General features: G+C 40.0%; 2 protein-coding genes across 9 annotated transcripts in view; one reads left to right on the top strand and one right to left on the bottom strand.

The window, feature by feature from the left end:
- The window catches only part of astn1 (astrotactin 1), a 339,165-nt gene extending 329,665 nt beyond the window's left edge, over window positions 1–9,500 (top strand). For all 6 annotated transcript variants that reach the window (XM_020710964.3, XM_011486592.4, XM_011486591.4 and 3 more), the window contains one exon: window positions 6,801–9,500. In XM_020710964.3, the coding sequence (XP_020566623.1) occupies window positions 6,801–7,038 (238 nt within the window). In that variant the 3' untranslated portion in view covers window positions 7,039–9,500. The remainder of the gene's footprint in view (window positions 1–6,800) is intronic.
- A 4,425-nt stretch (window positions 9,501–13,925) lies between these two features.
- Window positions 13,926–21,482, bottom strand: part of pappa2 (pappalysin 2) — a 60,844-nt gene continuing 53,287 nt past the window's right edge. For all 3 annotated transcript variants that reach the window (XM_023965190.2, XM_023965189.2, XM_078935571.1), the window contains 2 exons: window positions 19,371–19,469; window positions 13,926–14,964 (listed from right to left, as the gene is read on the bottom strand). In XM_023965190.2, coding sequence (XP_023820958.1) covers window positions 14,845–14,964; window positions 19,371–19,469 — 219 coding nt within the window. In that variant the 3' untranslated portion in view covers window positions 13,926–14,844. The remainder of the gene's footprint in view (window positions 14,965–19,370; window positions 19,470–21,482) is intronic.

Raw genomic sequence — 21,482 nt, 5'->3', positions numbered from 1 at the left:
ATGACAAACTGGAGAACCCACCAGCCACAGTGTCTGTGTTTTTCTAGTGTGTCAGTTGGTTCAAAACAGACTAGAAACTGGGGCTTATCAGACAAATCAGAAGTGATTAGATAAAAAAGAACATGCCATGCTGACCGGAACCCACAAATTCTGCTTTTGTTTTCACTGAACGGCTGAGAAGAATGCTCAGATTTACATCCCATTGTGTATGAGTCCAAACAACGTGCTAAGTGTTGTCATTACCTGCAGATTGAACTGCATCTGTTTTCCAATTGAATTGCTTTTATCATCATTTCTATAAAATGAGCTCACCTACAGAAAAGGACAAATGTATTATCCCTTAAGAAACATTGGAATCTTATCATATTGTTTGAACAGGTGCTGCTGAGGTAGAGCGGTCGACATCCGATCGGAGGGTAAAAGGTTTGGTTCCCCCCTTGTCCATCTATGTGTCAAAGTGTCCTTAGGCAAGACACTAACCCTCACATTGCTCCTGGCGATTACAGGTTGGTCTAGGGTTTGGTAGTGGACGGAGCATTATTGTGTGAATGTGTGTGTGCATGGGTGATTGTGACCTTTACTATCAAGCTATGTTCCCCTTATAATAATATTAATAATAAACTTTATTTATAGCACTTTTCAAAATCGAGATTACAAAGTGCTGTACAAATAATACGAGACAAAATCAGGATTAAAAACCGTTTACAGTATGTAGAAATAAAACCCAGCACACACACGAAACAGTGATAGTGGTTAAAAATCAATAAAATCGATACAATCAGTAAAGTCAATTAAATCAATAAAATCATATGTAATCTTAGCAACGCGAGTTCAAGCAGCCAGTTCAAGTTTATGTAAAAGCGTGTTTTGGGCATCTGCGTTAATAAACTCTCGCTTTCACATGTAGCTACGCAAGTTTCTACGACCATTTTTACGCTCTACTTACGACCAACCAACCAACCGAAATTGATCACAGAGGAGAAATGAATAACTGTGGTCTGTGCCAGACCAGAATTGTATGATACCAAGTCTTCAAATATCAGAATTGAGCTGTGAAAGAAGAAACAAGATTTACACCGCTTTGACATTTCACACCAATCCTTCAACTATAGGTGGTAGACATGCGCTGGTAAAGAGTAGAAAAAGAAGCGTCCAAGATCACCATATTCTAGAGGGCATGTCACATGCTTGTATCGAGGCTACGTGAAGCTTGTTTTCTTTGCCTTTTTATCTTTTAAGACCCAACTTGTGGTTTTACATTTAAAGAACTGGTTTGGGAGAGGATTCCTCAGGCCCTGAAACTACATGAGAACATGGTGGTGGGAGTATAATCCAGTTGGGCTGGTTTACTTCTTTTGAAAAAAAAAAAAGTGGACAGAGGAGAATATAAAGACTCTGCTGCAAATTTATGTTTGTGAAGTGACCCTAAAGAAGAAGTAATTAAAATATTAAGGCATTTTGGATCATAATTTAACATTCCCACCTTTTAGTAGCAGATTTTTTCCTGTAACATAAACCAGTTAACAGAAAGTGTTGCCATGCTGGTGTAGAGATTTTAGTTTTAAAAAATGGGAAAGAATGAATAATTATCCCCCACTGCCAGTGTCAGTCTTTAGACAAATTCTTGACAAGATCTCACTGCAAAGGATAAATGGACCACATGAAGGTTAATGGTTATTTATTGCGCCCGAAGTCCCTGTGAGACATCTTTATTTGGACTCTGGGCCTTGTGTTACTGGTGAAAATGATTTTTCAGGTGGCCTGGTTTGGCTGACGACTTAAGTTCAAGCATTCAGCAGCTTCTCTTTTGTTTCTCTATGGCTTTAAATGTGCTTTCTTTCATAGAAGCAGCTATTTGTTTCCCACAGCCGTTAACTTTCTCTTTTCACTTATTTTCCAATCATTATCTGTCACTCCTCCCATCAGGGACCTTCCATAGCTACTGCACACTTTGGGTCCAAGTTAGAACGTGTCAGTACTGTTGCACCTTTGCACTGCGAGCTCATTTGGTTAGAAAGCAGTGTTGGTTTTTGGTTACCTTTAAAAAATGGTGGCATTATAGAACAAACAGTTGAAGCTCAGCATGAACACATCTTGCTAACTTTATTTTCCTTTCCAACAACTAAAATGTGACAATATTTAAGGCCTCATTTACTAAAGGCTTGCATGGGTGTAAAATAAGTTTTATGTAGGCCGTCGACTGGCTTGTTTGTGAGAGGTAAATCTGAAATGTGCATTTGCTTTTCATGAATATTCAATGTGGGGATTTGTGGCAGAATATATGAAAAATTGGGAGGATACAAATAAATTAGTGGACCATGATGCAGTAAATAGGGTTTCAGAAATGTGAAGCAAGATTGCAGCCCCTGTTTTGCGTCTTTACTTGGTATGTCTAAAAAAGGGGTCTCAAACTCATTTTCACCGAGGGCCACATCAGCATAGCGGCTGTCCTCAAAGGGCCAGACAAAACCTATACATGTAACTAAATGTAATGAAAAATAAATGTAACTACTCCTTAATGTTAAATAACTCATTTATTTATTTATTATAACTTTTTAAAGTGACAATTACAGTTGCATAGAAGCATATGTTTGCTTGTTACTCTAGCATAAATCCCTTTAAATTTGATTCTGTCAGTGTAGGTTATATGGACAATGTTTAAGTCCTAATGTATAGTAGCCCAATCAAATATTTCAAGTCTGATTCCCCCTAGATATGAATAAATACACACCATTTTTTTTTCTTTTCTTTTAAGAAATTACAAACTTTTATGCTCTCGAAGGCCACATAAAATGACATGGAGGGCCACATTTGGCCCCCGGGCCTTGAGTTTGACACATGTGGTCTAAAAGAACAACACAATTTTTACACTAGTGGTTGCAGTCATTGGTGGGAGAAAGAACGGTAGACACTAGAAGAGAACATAGAGTTGTACCGATATACAACACATTATAACTAACAAAATGTTGCACAACGCTTTTCTCCTCAACAGAATCAGCTTTACATTGGTTGTGTAAACTTTGTACCATTGCAATGTGTTGCATATCAGCTCAGGGTTGCTTTTTTCCGCTTCAGAATCCACTGGAATTACGTTAACCGCATAAACGGTTGAGGAGTTGTGTTAGTCGAAAGAATGTCAACACTGGAGCTGAAGTGGCGTTAAAGGGGTTAAGGCTAAAAGTTCTTTACAGTCTCATTCAACCAAACACTTGACACATTCAACCTCAAGTGTCCTGCCCAGGGTAACTTCAACAGATGGGCAGGCAAGGCGGGAACTGGACCCAGCCACACTCTCTCTGCCCCTCTGCACTATGGCCTGCACTCCATTTTAGATCCCAGCAGTGAAATTATTGGCCATCATCAGTATAGATTCAGCCCGACCAGCTGCTGAGTGTGCACTGCCACGGCTTAGTGCTCCCATTGCAAAAGACTTTGTGCACTGTAGACTGTTTCATCTGCTAAAGGAGCAGCCCAAACATTGCTTTCCTTCTCTACTCTCCATTGCCTTGATTTAATGTGCACAAACTCCAGTTTACACTGAATTCCCATTTAGATACTGCTGTTTGTGCCAATTAGGCACCGTGCAATCACTAAACAACAATCCCTGAATAGATAAATGTAAATCTTAGGGGCTTGTTTTTTAATGTTTAGGAGTTCCCACCCATCAGAAGATCTACCACAAGTGAACTATAAAAGCGTCCACCTTAACATTTTGCCATTTGATTGGCCTGTGAGATGCAACACACCAATTGGCTGCTGACATAAAAAAGGCCAGTAGGTTGATCAGCACAGAAGGAATCGTTTTTTGAATTTGTGTTTATTTGTGTAGTTCTGTGTGTGTCCTGAAATAAAGGATTTCTAAAAGCACGAAACATTTTTTCTCACAGCCACATAAGGATAAAACATCATTGTAAAGGGCATAATTATGCATTAAAAAATGTGTAATTTTTGTTTGCAGATGGAAAACTTGAACATCAATTTTTAACCACAAAATACTCCATGGGTGGACTTTTAATTTGTGTAGTTCTCTTCATCCAACAGTTTCCCGTCTTTTGTTGTGTCTGTGCATGTATGATGTTTTTTTGCAGCTCCAGTCGCTACCTTTTGGCAACAGTGCAGGGAATTTGTCACGTCATTGACAAAAACCCGTTTTGTCCCCATGTCTCATTGAGGTGCACTCTGAGTCAAAGCTGGCCCAAAGGAAGCCAGGGGCAACGGTTGGAAAAACCGTAGGCTTCCATTTGAACTCCACCGGCATGCACCACCTCTGCGTTTTCTGTCCATTCTCCCAGCAGCCGTTTTCTCATGATTTAGTGGGTCAACACAGGTGGCATTAATCATGTTAATTGCAGCTTGCACCTCAAATAGGACCAGAGCATCATTAGCGTCATTAGTACCACCTGTGTCTGTTTATTCTTTGTCAGAAAGAATGTGAAAAAGCTTGATGTCCATTTTACTCGCCACTTCATCTGGGTTTGTTGCCACTGAGCGGTCAATCTCAGCTGTCAGCTGAAGTAAGAAGTTACTTTAATGTCATGTGATGTCAGATGATGGCCTTACTGTGGAAACCACTTTTTGGACCACCTCATCCTTTTGGAAAGATGTTCGTTTTGGTTCATCCCAGATTAAATCACCACCCTCGACTGTTCTAACCAAAGGAAGTCAATTCAGTCGCCATTTTTTGGGGGGATATGGACATTGCCATGTTGGAACAACAAATCATCAGTAAGCAGTGATTAGTCAGAGTCACCATTTTTATGGCAACCACTCTTACCCAATAAGGATTGAGCTTGTTGAAAGTCCACACCTCTACCTCTGAAAGCAGAGTTATGAGAATCTGTCTATCAAATGGTTTGAACGTCTGTGAAGAATGTGAGATCAGGTGCTTTTCAAGATTGGTCAGTTTCTAATTTGAACTCCGAAAACAAAAAAATATTGTGAAAAAAGTTAGAATTAGCAAGAACACGTGAAAAAAGGTAGCAGAGCAAGAATGGTCATTCTGACAAATACGACTGCGTAATAGCTAGGGCTGTATGCTGTAGTGAGTATCCGAATACGTAAAACATTCGTGATCTGTTCCCAAAATTATGTGAACAAATATTCACGCAGTCTAAGATCGCTGAGTCGTAACCTTTATAAGTCTAATGGAGTGCAGTAAAAATACACTTCAGCCATTAAACACTCTAAAATGCTGAATAATGTTGAATTCTAGGTCATAAATCAAACAAACCAAATGCTCGACTAAAGAATTGGCGAAGCTTCTTGTTTTCAAAGTAAAACTATCGAGTGATTTTTCCTAGATTAAAAAAAAAGAGACTGCAGATAAGTTCTGTAAAATTGTATTTATTTAAATTATATTGAAAAAAAGAAATAGTTTTGAGTTTAAAAACAGGAAATAGTCAAATAGAAAAAAAATCTATATGAATTTAAGAATATTGCAAAAATCTTACAATTTCCTCAAAAGAGAAAACAAATCAGTTTGTAAAGCACGTCTGTTGGAAACACTGTCGTCAGTTTAGAGGAAAAGGTTGTGTTTTCTAGTTTTTACATACTCATTCAGGCGTTGCTGGGTCTTCATTTACGATCTTCTTGTCAGTTGTCACTTGTAACTGCAGTCAGCAAAACTTTGAGGATGGAAAAACCTTTTCAGGCTTAGTTGTCAAATGATCCTAAGCAACAGAGATGTTTATGTTTTGTTTACAGCTGAAGTCAACCAGAAAAAATGTTTGAGTTTGACGACATTGTTAAAAATGATAAATATCACTTTTTTCTTTCACAATCTTTGTGTTTTCATCTGTTACATTTTATTGATTCTGATCTCCTGTTCTAAATAAAGATGGGGATTAATTACATCATTTAAAAGACACACCTATGGAAGCTCTTAAGACCTATATATTTTCCGGACTATAAGTCGCTCCGGAGTATAAGTCGCACCAGCCCAAAAATGCATTATAAAGTAGAAAAAAACACAGATAAGTCGCACTGGACTATAAGTCGCATTTTGACGGGAAATTTATTTGACAAAATCTGAAACCAAGAACTAATAACTTTCACAAACCTCATATGACACAATCATAGCAGACTGTTTATCTCATAATTTCACAGTAATTCTTTCTCATACTTATTTATTCCTTTCATGAAGCATCATTGGCCAACTAATACTCTGTTTTCATGCTGTATTTGTAGAAACAGTTGTCATTTTTATAGCATTTCTGAATCTATGAAATCATTGGAAAATAGAATATTATGTTTTTAACCTTCAAGATCTTACTGTAAAAAAAAGTTTGCTGATTCTCTGAGTCACTCATAATACTCTTAACACTTAACATACCTCATACATCAAATTGACCCAGGACCATCATCTCTGTTCCTCACAAATGAACATAACAGGAGGGTCAACAATGTATTTATTTCAATTTATTTCTAATATAATTCGCTGCAGAGTATAAGTCGCACCCCTTGCCAAACTATGAAAAAAAGAGCGACTTATCCGGAAAATACGGTAGTTGGATTAAATAGTAAGAATCCCGGTTCGATCTGTATGTTTTTTATCTTGATTCATGAATAGAATCGGATCACCGTCTAAGTTATCATCCACAGTCCTAATAGCTGTTTTATTTCTCAGTAAAGTCTTCGGGATTTTTTGGGACTATCTGGTACTTCCTATTAGGAACGCAAAGGGGGAGGGGTCACTCAGTCCAGTTCTCTGTCAGTGATCGCCACATGCATTGGTTTTGAACCAAAGTCACTGAAGTGGACGTGCAGGACAATACTTTAACCCCGCCCTCTCTCCTCTGCAGGAAAGCTGGACTGATTCTCTCCCAGCTGGATGAGCTGTCGCCGTGGTGCAAAGGCCTCCTGCAGGAGCCAAAGATTGGCCTTCGCAGGATGTCCCTGAAGTTCCTCTCGTGCCGTTACACTGACACTAAAGCCTTCGGGCTCCATTGGTCCGACATGGGCCAGGACATTCACAAGGCCTGCGACGAGCAGACGCTGACAGTCATGTACAATGACTACGGCGAGGCCAGGGAGCTTTAAAGGTTTGAGCTTTTTTCTTTGTTTTTTTTGTTTTTTGTTTTTTTCGAGGGGATTTGCACAAAGAGATTTCATAAACATTTTTTAAAAATGTCATTTTCATAGATTTAGGAAGTTGTGGGGAAGTCTGGGAAGAATTCCCTCTTTAATGCTATGAAATGCTGGTTACTCTGTTTACCTTAACTTCTGAGCTAACGTATTATTGTTATTAGACTTTACATTTACAGTCTTATCTCTGTGTTGTATGTCTGGTTGTTCCAGAAGTAAAAAAAAAAAAAAAAATAGTCGTCGTAACACAAAAGTGTCTTTTTCCCGCCGTAAATCCGTCCCAGCCTTTGAACGGCAGAAAGTCAAAGTTGTCTCTGCTTGGTGATTTGTGTTCGACTATAATGTAATGAGATATATTTCCCTTCATACACATCAGCACTGCTGGGAGTCATCATTTATGAAGCAGCTTCACACAGCCGAGGCCTGTGTGTCCAAGATCTGACGATTTGTGTGAAATATTGCTAGACGGGAACACATTGTCCCAAATGTCAGGAGAATCCTGCATGGATCAACCCTGTTGGGTTTCTAACAAGCAGGAACTGGACAGATTTGAGCACTTTCAGAGCACAACTCCAATCCGGGACGCTGCATTTGTCGAGTTTGATCACATTTCAAGAGTAGCTCATGGCAAGAAGCATTAAAGATGAAAAAAAATCTGGATTACAGCTGCTGTCTTTGGATTATACTGCAATTGATTAAAACACAACCCAAAAAAATGGGAAAAAATAAAAAAAAATTATAGTTTTGGAAAATTTGATGTGAAATCTTTCTTTTTTAATATCCAGCATGACTTATATTCAGAAATGCTTTCATTTCACCAAACATTAAAAAGCAGATTTGCCATCTCCAGCAAACCTGCCTGTTTAAATTCAAATAATAAAACGTCCGTCATATTTTACTGATGTTAAACAGCTGGCCAAATACACAAAAGTGATGCTAGCTGCAGCCCGCCAGCCTCAGATCCGTGTGACGTTTCAAGCATGGTAATATTTATATCAGCTGTGCACTTTGTTTTCTCATCAAGATGCATCATTTTGCTGTGGATACCTCTGCTCTGTTTCAGCCGCTTTAGTGAGTAAAAAAACACAAAAGTTCCTGTTCTGCTGTCTTCTATAAGCAGAAATAAAAGCAGTCCAGGAAAAAAAAAAAAACAGAGAGATCGTCACAAAGTGTCCTCGTTTTCCAGATCGACACTTGTAAGCAGATCAAACGTCAATGTTCCACACAAAAAATACAGTTTACGGGATTTTATTTTACTATAAAGACTAGAAAGAATTATTACGGAGTCCCCAAAGGGAACATAGACGTAAAGAAAAGTTAGTCCTGGTTTGTTGTGCTCGTGAGAAAGTATCTGGTCGTTTCTCGAGCACACAACTCAGTTTCCTGTGTATGCACCAGTTATTTTCTTGTGTGCGTGAGAAACCAATTCTAATATTTTTTACTTGTATGTTTCCGTCAGGAGCTCTGTAAATTCCTGTACATAGCATTAATAAAATATTTTACCGCTATAACCTGCTGAATGTAGTGTGGATAGTTTAGACTTGACGTAGTTGTAAACATTTGTACTAAATAACAAATTTCCAGTTTACAGTGGTTGCGTTTCACCTTTTGGAGAGAATGTTATCTAAAGCTTGTGTCTTTTTTAGGCAGTACAAAGTAAGGATTTATTGTACAACTGCAACTAACTGCATCTTTTACTATTTAATGTCTAACTTTTCCCCCCAAAAACTGTCTATAATGAGGATTTCTTTGCCTTTCTTTAACTCAACTACGTTCACTTATTTGTGCAGCTGCCACATCGATGGTAAGTGTCAATAAAAATACACGCCTGTTTTCTTTCTTGATTCGATTTGAAATAACAATCCCTAATGTGAATAATAAATGCTTGTAGATGCAGAACATAAACACATTATATTAGTGTTTTTATTATCCTGTATATTATTACAAAACTTGTTATATATTGCAATATCTGCTTGTGCTACGATAGACACTGTAATATTTGTAATAATCTTGCTGCTGAAGTCGTACGCTTTGGGGGCTTAATGGACGGAGATCAACTTTCAACTCCAACTGAAGTTTAGTAAAAGCAACAAACAGCAGACTCTTTTGGGGGGAAAAAACTGTAAGCAAGCTTCTTTAATCTGCACGATCTTTATTGTGTAATATTTGTGGCATTACTAAACTTTTTCACTTTGCTAAAATTAAAATAATATGAACTTGATGGTTTCCACCAATTTCTGAGTCTCTGAAAGTTTTGATCTTGTTTGTTTCTTAATATTTGCTTCTTGAATGACTTCATTTCTGCTGTCTTAGTGTTGTTTCTCTACGAAAATGCAAGGAGTGAAGTTACTGAGCATTGTGAAAGGTCTGCACTGCTGTCCACATTCAGAAATGCATAATAAAAGTGTACTAATGGACACGTTTGACCTGTTTTTTTTTCTGTCCGATCTTCACTTTAGATTCAGTGGAATCAAAACGCCTCCATAACTTAAGGAAAAATCCCTTTCCTGACCCAAGATTTTTATTCCATATGAAGAAAAGAAAATTAAATGTAAACATGTATTCTTCTTTTAGTGTTCATTAAAAATAAACTATAATATCCACAGGTGGATCAGAAGAAACCCCGTACATCAGCCAAAACGTGACAACTGCCATAAAGAAATATAGATTTAAAAAAGCATTGACTTTGGCAAAAATGAGAAGTAAATATTCTGTCTGCTGTTCCACTATTTTTCAAAATGGTTTTAGTTTTGGTAGAAATGTTTCCTTTGTGCTTGCCGTTAAAATATCTTTTCTGATTGATGCTAATGAGGAAAACACACACACACCAAAACTTGTGAAAGTTTACATTTACTATTCGATGTTAGAGGTACTTAAACTTCAAAGTTGACCGACTTCCCGATTGCATCATCACAGTGCTGTGTAGAGATAGGTCATGGAAACTGGGCCTCTAAAGTACTGAAAATTGGGTTAACTGACAGCACGCCTGTTAACATCATGATAATAGTCATAATGTTTGTCCTCTGATGACAGAAAATGAAAAAGCTTCTGACGTAAGTTCGCTGCTCAACATTTTAATGAGTGTGTTTATAATCCCCACCAAACCGACTGTAGATTTAATCTTTAGGCAGCAAAAGCCACGAACAAACGTCCGACAACAGAATCGCCTGAAGAAGTTCCTGCAATTTTTTGGTCCCACGAGCCATCAGACTGCACAACACTCTTTTACTTTTACTTTAGTTTTACTTTTACTATTACTCTTTTACTTTATTTTTTGATTAGACTGAAATTCTGGGATACTTGACTTGATTTTAGGTGATTGTTCATATTTGCTTTTTATCTTATCCTTTTATCTTTTGATCTATTTATGTGTTTTTATTTGTTTTACGAATGATTATGTTTTTTAAGTGTGGGCAGCTGGCCACTTGAAATTTCATTCGGGATCATTAAAGTTTATCTCTGTCTGTCTGTCTGTACGCAAGGAAGGAAGGAAGGAAGGAAGGAAAGGAAGGAAGGAAGGAGGGAGGGAGGGAGTGAGGGAGGGAGGGAGGGAGGGAAGAAGGAAGGAAGGAAGGAAGGAAGGAGGGAGGGAGGGAGGGAGGGAGGGAGGAAGGAAGGAAGGAAGGAAGGAAGGAAGGAAGGAAGGAAGGAAGGAAGGAAGGAAGGAGGGAGGGAGGGAGGGAGGGAGGGAGGGAGGGAGGGAGGGAAGGAAGGAAGGAAGGAAGGAAGGAAGGAAGGAAGGAAGGAAGGAAGGAAGGAAGGAAGGAAGGAAGGAAGGAAGGAAGGAAGGAAGGAAGGAAGGAAGGAAGGATTACATCTCCATACTGTTTGGGGAAAGCAGCAGTGTGGTTTTGATTCACGATTTGAATAAAGAAATACTCAGAAATGCGCTTTTAAGCTTAATTTTGTTTATATATATCAATCAATCAGTTAATCAAACAAATTTTATAAAGCACTTTTCATATAAAAGCATAACACAAAGTGCTTTACATTAAAACAAAACCAAATAATATAAAAACAAGCACAACATTTTAAATAAAAAAACTACTGCCCCCTCCCCGTACCTACACACAGCCCCCTACTCTTTTTACACATCCCACCCCCTAACTGATGGGGAAAGACAATGAGAAATAGGCTGAGCACGAAAACAAGATGTTGGAAACGATATGTAACACAATTTTTGTTCCTGGCTTCTAAGTGTTATATTTCGATTGCTTATGTCTAAAGTATGTGAAAAAATGACTTCATTAAGCACAAACTTTGCTTTCAACGATTTTTATTCATTTTCGTCATATGATCAGGTAAAAACAAAAATTGCACAAGGAGCAGACAAACACAGTCGGAAGCCACTCAACAAGGTTCAGAAATGTGTAGATTTTCTGATTTTCTAGGTTTACGATTGTACTGTGAATCACTTTCTCGAAGTAGCCCCCAAATGTAGTCCCAGTCATGTTTTCATCATACTGTCCTCGGTAACGACGTTTCAAGTCCAATATATCTTGATGAAAGCGCTCGCCTAGCTCCTCAGAGTAAGCTCCCGTGTTCTCCTTGAATTTGTCGAGATGCGAATCCAGGATCAATGGACTTTCAGAGACATTCTGCATCCTATTTTGGCGTAATTCTCTATGAGAGCCTGCACCAACTCCACATAGTTTTCAGCTTTGTGATTAGCTAGGAAGTCATGAACAACTGCAACGAAACTGCTCCAAGCTGCTCTCTCCATCCTGTTCAATAGCTTTGTGAAATCCTCACATTCTATGATCTTCACATTCTATGATCTTATTGAGCCCTGACCTTAGCCTCGGACAGCTTTGGAAAAAGATCTTGGAGGTATTTAAATGCTGCTGACTCCTTGTCAAGAGCAGTGACAAATTGCTTAACCCTTGTGCTATCTTAGATGACCCCACCCTTACATTGACGTGTTCTCCCTACCATGACAAAGGTGGATAAAGGTGGAAAAATTTCATTTAATCATGGACACCAGTGAAGATCACAAATCATTAAAGAAAAAAGGTTCAGCGCACTGTCTAGTGGGTCTAGATGACCCAACTCCCAATGGTAAAATGCCTAGGATAGCACAAGGGTTAGTGGGGCCTAACTTGATGTGCAGCGGTGGCATAAGCACTTTATGAGGTTGTATCAGCGGCTCCCACTTCACATTGCTCTTCCCAACAGAAAACTCAGTCCGTTGTGGCCAGTCCTTTTTGCGATAATGCGCCTTAGTCTCACGGCTGTCCCAGAGACAGAGGAAACAAGGACGTTTCGTGAAACCTCCTTGAAAACCCATGAGCGATGATACCATTTTGAAGTCACAGATGACCTCCCATCCGTAGTCGTCATACTTTAATGCACTCAGCAACATCTTGACACTGGTGTTGTCCTCTTTGAGATGCACAGAGTGGGCCATCGGGAGAGACGGGTAGTTGTTTCCATTGTGAAGCAACATGGCTTTGAGGCTCCGGGATGAACTGTCTATGAATAGGCACCATTCAATAGGATTACATGCGATACCTATAGCCTGGAATAGACCGGCAACATCGTTGCAGAAGTACAGCCCATCACACTGACTGAAGAAGTTGGAGAATATTTGATGCCGCTTCCTCTGATCCGTGACTTGTACGCTATCATCAACCAACATTGAGGCACACCACATTTAATTTCATGGACCCCAGAAAAATGTGTGACCATGCTAACCATAAAGTTTCCCTCCACGGGATACGATTCGAACCACTTGAGAACAGTTCCTGAAAGGCCAAGATTTTTATGTCTGTTTACAAGGATCAGGTGATCAATAGTATCAAAAGCTGCGCTTAGATCTAGTAGAACTAGTACTGAGATCTGACCTGAATCCAAGGCACACCTGACATCATTAACGATTTTTAACAAGGCTGTCTCAATGTGATTCGTTCCAAAGCCAGACTGGTTTACCTCAAAAATGTTGTTTTGTAAGTGAAACTCATTCAGCTGAATAAAAAGAAGTTTTTATAAAATCTTACTTAAAAATGCCATGTTGGACACAGGTCTGTAGTTATTAAAAACTGAAGGGTCTAAATTGGATTTCTTTAGTAAGAGTTTCACCACTGCCATTTTAAAAGCCGGCGGGAAAATACCCGTCTAGAGAGAAGTTCATGATATTTAAATTCTCACTCCTCTATCATGAGAAAAGTGCTACAAGAACATCTTAAAAACACCAAAAATAGGATTTTTGTCAGAGTGAGTCTTTAAGGAAGAAAGGCTGTCGTCATGACCGGCACAAGTTGTTTTACAAACCCTATTTTCTTGCTGCCTTGAATGGAAAATTATCCCTTCTGAGATTAAACTTAATGCATTTTAAATAGGATTTCCTGGTATAAAAAAGGCAATACGAGCAGAAACATTTCACCTCAAAAATGGTAAGGTTTTCTATCTTTTGGTTTCTTTGTTCCAATTTTATCATTTTAGATTTAGGTTTGTAGTTATCTTTAATTCTTAGTTTTTCTTAGGTGTCTCATTTTGCTAGGATCTTGTTTCATTATTACAGCTGCTTCCTTAGATTATTTAGTCTGTAAATAAAAACTGTTCTCTGTCAGATTTCAGCATCACATCTTTAGATTATTTTTGTTATTTTCCTGCTCTTAAGTACTGACTGAATCACATGGTGTAGTTTCAAAATGACTAAACGATTTAGAATGGTTTAGTTTTAGACGGGAAGGGGGGTGGGGTATGCTCCTTGCAAATGGCCCCACTCTGCAGAAACTATGTCCTAGAATGCGACACCGATTTTGGGGATTTTGGTCAAAATCAGCATAATCAATAATGCAAGGAAATTCACGTATTTTCTGTAAAAAAAGAAAAACAATCAATCAATATAAAGTACATATTTATTTCATAGAGTATAAAGCACAGAAAGGTATCACATAGAACAGGATAATACCATCTTTAAATTCTATACAATCACGGATAGGCCTGGTGGGGTTCTTCTTCTTCTTTTTTTTTTTTGGCTGCACACAAGTTTGGTATAAACATTCGTCTCAGAGAGGACTTAACCTTTAACCCAATTCAAATTTCAATGTAATCTTGGATTTAATCACAAATAATAATTAATCTCAGAAACCTAGCGCTTGCTTTTCAACGTCTCTAATATGTGATCATTGTTAACAAAAAATAACACATTTAACTTGTGGATACTGCAGACGATATGTTAGATAATCCAAATATATTATCTATATATGTTAGTTTTTACAGATGTGACCTAGAATTCTTAACAGTGACGAGTCTTTGAAACTAACGAATGTTTTGGGGGGGGGGGGGGGGGTGTCTTTGGTACGTCCAACTTCAGAATGGCGATAATAATGGTGATAATATCTGCCCCGTGTGGCCTTCAGAGTGAGAACAGTTGCCCCGATTGTCTGCCCCTCCCCCGACAAATCTGGTCCATGAAAAGTACGTGCGTACTAGTGATTCCAGTTATTCTGACGGGATTTCCCAGGAAAAGGAGCTGCAGTCAGTTAGGCTCTCTTCTTGGTAACGTTTTCCGACTCCTCAGCAGCGCCTACGCTCTGTCCGTCTGCGATCTTAGGTTCTTATGCAACTCGGCTGAATGCAGAAATCAAAGTTTCACACCATCAAGACTGATAATTTGATGCATTCTAACAATAAAAAGATCTAACAGTGGAATAGAAATGACCTTTGATTGTACAGAGTTTAGGTTTAGTTGACTTTGTATTACAAAATGTTAAAATAGGATCTATTTTTGTGTAGTTTAACACATGTTTTCCGTCTTTAATGCGATCCTCCTGCAGCTCCGCCCCTCCCGTCGGAGAGTTTGCTCTTGTTCTCCTTTGCTTCCGGATCACGGCACGCGCACTCATCCTCGCTGCAGTCCACGCCAAACGGAATCACCTGAGGATGGAAATTTCAAAGAAACGTCAGACGACGGACATTTAAGTGGAGAAAACAGATTAAATAGAGTTTGGGAAAAATGGAGTGGAACTTCTCGTTTTGGGATCAACTTAAATGACAAAACCAGACGATAAAAACGCATTTGTTTGACCGGAATGAGTCGTGTTGTGTTTGAGCGGAAAGCGATTCATTTCTTAGTACGTGTTCTCTACTCCAAGTTTTGGGGAGTTCCCCGTACGGCAATAAAGCACACGTCAAACACTTCAACGTGGCATTTAAAGGGCAAAATTTGAAAAAAAAAGTCTTGTTGGTGTTCTGGGGTAAGAGGGAAGAGGAGGAGGAGGGAGGAGGAGGATCACACCACCGTGGAGGTGAGCGGATGAACACATGTTAAGAATCAACAACAAGAGGCTGCCAGCTCTTGTCTAGGAAGCAAGCCATCACCACAGGTTGCAAAATAAACTCTGGTGCCCCGCAAAGCAGTCTGCTGCAAGAAATGTAAACATTCGCTCCCCGAGTGAGAGCGAGGCCGGGAGAAAGAACAGAGAGTGTGAAGAGGAGAAGGGAAAATAAAGGTTGAGAGCAGCGAGAAGACAAGTGGGAAGCAGCGGCCTGACGACCATTGCACTCGCTTTTGGAGCGAGAGGGGACTGCGGCGGCAGAAGCAGCAGAAGGCCTGCCTCCACAGTCAGAAGAACTGGCACCATGGCTTAACCTTTACCTAAAAGGCTGATTCCTGATTCGCTGATGGCATTTCAATGGAATATTCCATCTTTAAAGGCTACACACAACCCACTGCAAAACATTCCTTTGAAAACAAAAGCCAAGATTCCCGGCTGCTCACTCCCTGCTGTTTTACGCAGCACGCTGCAGAACAGAATGCACGGAAAGAGGAAACTTTAAGATGATGTTTTCAGCCATGCATGCAATGAAAAGCAACAAAATCCTCCTCCATCTGTGGAGCAGCGAAGAGCAGCTTCCCTGATTTTCCTGCATCATCTCCTCATCCCTGGTTGGCTGATAATTAAAGTAGCGAGTTTTGCAAATGCTGCTTTTATTGCTTTTCCATTTTAGTCATTGAGGGAATCCCATCATTATTGAGGGGCTGCTAGGAACAAACCCCCCGTGAGGAAAAGACCAACCCAAACATGCAAATATGCCTTAAAGCCTTAGTCACAACTGCCCTCATGACTGGATACGGGCTGTCAGCAGGCAAAAATGGGCAAACCTGCATGGGTCACCCTAGTGATCCACGCAAGGTTATAGACCAGGGATGTCAGAATCCAGACTTCGAGGGTCGGTGTCCTTTCACTGAAGCTCCTTACTGGCCGGACACACCGGATCCAGGCAGATAAGACAGGATTTCTGGAAAACCAGCAGGAGGCTGGCCCTCAAAGCCTGGAGTTGTAGACCGTTGCAAAAATGTGCATGCATATTTTTATCAATGGGCAGTCTGCAGAACATTTATACAACACCCAAGGGTAAAGTAAGGGTGAAGTGGGTGAGACGCCAGTGTGTCACATAAGGGCAGGCACCTGGCATGAATGCTGACTTTTAGAGAGAATAGTTTATGTGGGCATCCTACGGGCGCCCTGTAGGCACACTACATGAATGCAGCATTTGAACGTGATCAGTGAGGTGCCAGTATGCGCACCTGACTAAAGGCTAGTGTGCGGCGTAAGGACACAGCGTGGAAGCATCACTCGTATGGGTGATTCGTATCGTGAAGTGATTCACATACCACACGCACGACAATCATACGTTCCATTTTCATGACGTCACTGGAAACTGTAAGACACACCTGCTCTCCTTTTAATGCCTTAGTCCAGGGGTCGGCAACCTGGACCTCTCAAAGAGCCATTTTAAAGACTAAAGCCGCAACAGTAGAGGTGTTAGAAAAAATTCTTTTGCCAACATATCGCAATAGTTAATTTGGCAATACTTGTATTGATTCAAAATACTGTCAGGATATTTATTTAATTATTTATTTTAATTATTTTTATTCTTTATGAGCGTCATGTTTCCTTTGATCTTTTGTCCAATTTCCACAACCTTGAATAGACTTTTCGGTCTTTCAAAACAAATTCACTTTGATGCAGACTCCTTTCTATTTATTTCTTTTCTTTAAATTCAGTAAACCCAATAAATTATATTAATTCTTTTTTTATGGATGACAACTATTTTTTATTAGGAAGCAGCTGTTTTGTTGCGGGTCTGGAATCATGAGCGGTGAGTCTAAGCCCCGCCCCCGCCTCTCTACCTGTTCATTGTTTTCCCCCGCGTGCAACCCCCCCTCCAGCGTGTTCTACACAGATAGCGCAACATGCGTTCATCATAGCAGACAGGTGACAGGATAGTGGGAGCATCCTAACGCAAATTTAATTAATTTTACGCGGAAATGGGTGGTGTAACCCTTGTGCTATCCTATGCACTTTAACATTGGGAGTTGGGTCATCTAGACCCACTAGACAGTGCGCTGAACCTTTTTTCTTCAATGATTTGTGATCTTCACTGGTCTCCATGGATTACATGAAATCCTCTCCACCTTTATCCACCTTTGTCATGGTAGGGAGAACCCGTCAATGTAAGGGTGGGGTCATATAAGATAGCACAAGGGTTAAGTCTAGGGGGGAAAAAAGCCTTTTTTTTGGGCGTTCATGTGACCCTACGAGATCACCGCTGACTGTCTTTTCAGAAGAACTTTCCATCTCATAACAGACTCTGGTCGGCGTGCACAGCTGCAGACACGGCCCCTCCGCGCGTTTACGCTGCTCTCACTACCTGACGGTGTTAAAGGCACCACGGCAATTTTAGAACATGATCGTTACTTTACAAAAACACAGAGAGCCACAGCACAGGAATGAAAGAGCCGCATGCGTAGTGGTAAACCCCAAACGGGTTTTTGGGGTGTCCGTGCCCAAAGCGCATACCCACCAGAAAGGGCAGTTGGGACTAAGGCATGAGATTGCAGCAGCTCCTGGCTGCCCAAAAATCTGCCGGACCCATACGGTTCCATCCCCTGTACGGGTGCATGTGACTAAAACCTAATTTGGGATTATATCCGAAAAACTGTCAAACTAAACAGAAAACATCACCTCGTTTTGTTTCAATTCTGGATTTGTGGCAAACTAGAAGGAATATCAGTGTGTTACTTTTCCAAAACAACTGGACTGGCAATAATTTCTCCACCTGGATTAGTAGAGTCCCATCCAAACTGAGCGGTCTACAAACAAGGCTCCATTACTGCCCCCCGCCAGCTTCATCCCAGCGGGAGCCACGGTGGCAGTCAGGATGCTGACTCTCACTCCGCTTTACTTCACTTCCTCAAAGCCCGGCTCGCTCAGCTCCCGGTTTTTACGGTGGCCGAGCAAACCGCAGACCGTCAGACACCTCTCTGCTCCCCCTTCCCCTGTAAAAGAGAAGTGGTGGCCGTCTGGCAGCTCGTTTATTATGACGGCAGTGGTAGACTTGCTGAACTCTCTCTCTGTTGTGGCGGGAGCTGCCTGTGACTCATGGCGTGTCGCAGGACATGCAGGAGACAGCGAGGATCCAGCCAAATGTGGGCCATAGAAATGAAGACATAGGGCCTCTTGAATGGGTGTAAAGAATAAATGGCTGTACGGATGCCAAATAGGGTATATTGGAGGCTGAGAAGGGGGGCCCTTCCCCAGTGTCTACACGGGATGGAGGTTCTCATGAAAGCATGGAAAAATAGGAAAAAAAAGATGTGTTTACCCAGAAGCAGTTGAGGGCCTGTTTTCCACCGCGGCGTGACCTGGGCCCGCTCATTATTATTCATACCATTCCTCTTAGCCAGCAGATATATGGAGCAATTATTTAGGCAATTAGCGTAATGTGATATGTTTGCAACTTGCAGCGAGCACGAACCGGCTGTCATCATGGGCGAGTACGCCGGGGTAGAAAAACACAACATATCCCACTTAATCCTTAAAATGGATTGGATTTTTTTTTTTCAACAACAAAAAAAAAAAGGTTGTTTTTAACGTCACGGCCGCCACCTCAACAGGTTTGCAAGTTCTGCAAGATGCGACAGTTGAGCGGGAAAGGCGAGAAACCGTAGAGTGGTCTGGGGTGATGAAAAGCTGCTTATTTACAGCCTGAGTGGAAACTCTGGAAGGCACAAGTTTCCCATGTTATTTTAAGTACAGATGAGGGAAACTAAATAGGCACGGCCGCTAACAGCGGAGAGGGGAAGCTAAGAGGGATCAGTGTTTGTTTACGTAGCAGAAGTCTCCTGCAATGTGGTGCAGGGCTCGGGCCAAAACGGACCGTTTTCTGCCGCTGCAAACACGAGGAATCTGAATGTAGGAGCTCGGTCGGCCATGAGACGATCGGAAAAGACTCTAAAATCCAAAGTAGAGTGAAATCTGCATTGGGGTGTTTACCTCCTTGGTGGAGAGTGTGGACGGACAGCAGTCCCCTCCGTCATACTGGCAGTAAGCCCTGTTGTTGTTGGTGTCGCACCAGCCGTCCCCTCCAAAAGGCTAGGAGCAAGATGTAAACAAGAAACCGTGTCATGGTGGCAGATATAACACTTTTTATTTAGTCTGCAGAGCCCAAAAAGAAGGTAAGGCAAATTGTAATGATTCAAAAGCATTCAATCTGTGACCTAATATAGGATAAAAGTAATTAGCAGTTGTAAAATTAAGCCACACTATAATTGTCTGTAAAACATCAACATGCTGATGATAAAAAAAAAGCTTCCTGCAGTTAAGACAGTTTTAAAGAAGGCAGGTCATTTGAGACTGTTGTTATTGATCCTCCTGCTAGAGCTCGTGTTGTTGCCACTGAACTGCTCCAGGTTGTTAAAACGCTGGAATGTTGAAATGACGTAACAGCCAGCAAGGAAAACAGCAGTAAAAAACAGCACTTTGTAAGCTCTCCGTCACATTTCAGCTCCATAAACTCCACTCTTAACCGCTGCTCCTTTCATCTGGGTTCCTCGCTCTCTCTTTTTTCACGGGGCCAGCCTGAAAAACTGTTAATTATGAGGGAAACTTTTCATCAGCGCTGACAAGTTTGCTTCAGTAACAGGAGAAGTGCTATTGCTTCTGAAAAAAAATGCATTCTTCCAATCCTAAATGGAAAAGTAGATATACATTTAAAAATCAATACAATACTTTTATTGTTTTGTGAATGGGGATTTTTCATTTTTTCTCTCAATTTAATTTGTGTTTAACATTTTTAATGTTCATCTATTTACTTAACTTGATGTCAATCTGTCAGCTTTTTACATTTAGGTTTTATGAATTACCATTCATGACAGACATCAATGCTAAATTGCAAGAGATGCTGCTGTTAAATTCAAAGTTACTTTTTCTAAAACAGGGGTCTGGAGCCTTTCAGGCTTAAAGAGCCATTTGGGTCCATTTCTCACTGACAACAACTTCCCCCTTTAGAAAAAGAAGACACCCATTTGTATCTATGTTATCGTCACTATCATGATAAATTTAAATTAACTACTGTTTTTATTGGCAAAAATAAAACATTAACAAAGAGAAAATAACTTTTTTTCCCAAAATATGAATGTTTCTAACTTGACAGAGGTTCACATGACTTACTTTCACAATAAATGACACCCTTTACCACATAGGATTATCTGGAATGTAGTAGTAGGAACCGTAATGGCAGCAGTGATTTAAAAAAAAAAACGTTTATTTCACTTTTTTTTCTGCGAAAAATTCATAGATCAAACAAACGAAAATCAAATCAGAGCAAATGAAGTGACCCATACTGGATTTTTTTAACTGTAGACGCACTTGAAATCCTTGAATGTGTTCAATAATAGAAAATCCTTCTAAAAATCCTTAATTCTGGTTGTACTTACTGACCTCCAATTGATTTTATGTGTTACACTGCACACAAATCTGTCAACATGTTTTAGTTCCACTTTGATTTATACTGTCCTTCAACTGTTGAATAAAGTTTGAGGTTTTTTTACTCCACTCCTTGCTTACATTTGACTCTACAGTTACTTTTTAAAATACATTTTCTTTAACCAGAAAGCCACATAGAAAGGGCAAAAAGGCCATATGTGGCTCTAAAGCCGCATGTTGCAGACCCCTTTACTAGAATCCTACCAATGGCTTTCTCAATTATTGTAATTCTATTGTGGGAAAGTACTGCTGACAATATTTTACAGTACAGAAACCTAAATACAGAGTATTAAAGCTATAGGGTTTTCAGGCAGACATTTAAATTGTTTCTTCTAATTCCTGAAGGATCTTTGTTTTTATAGTTGGTATCCTTAAAATATTTTAATACTACCTGCTACAACCTTTTTTTTCCATTTTAACTTACAATTCATTTATTTTACATAAAGCTATTGTAAACTTCCCTGCACAAAAAACCCTGCAGTTTTGAGGTAGCTAAGTCCAAAAACTATTATGCTGAGAAGTGTTTTGCTGCTCTTTGAAAGAGTTACAGCAAGTGCTTTGTCTGTCTTCACTCCAAAGATAAGAGTTCCCTCCTTTTCTAAGGAAGATCCAGAGATGGAG

The sequence above is a fragment of the Oryzias latipes genome, chromosome 17 (assembly GCF_053564925.1).
Source record: "Oryzias latipes strain Hd-rR chromosome 17, Olatipes_Hd-rR_3.1".
NCBI lineage: Eukaryota > Metazoa > Chordata > Actinopteri > Beloniformes > Adrianichthyidae > Oryzias > Oryzias latipes.
This window is presented reverse-complemented; position numbering and strand designations above follow the sequence as displayed.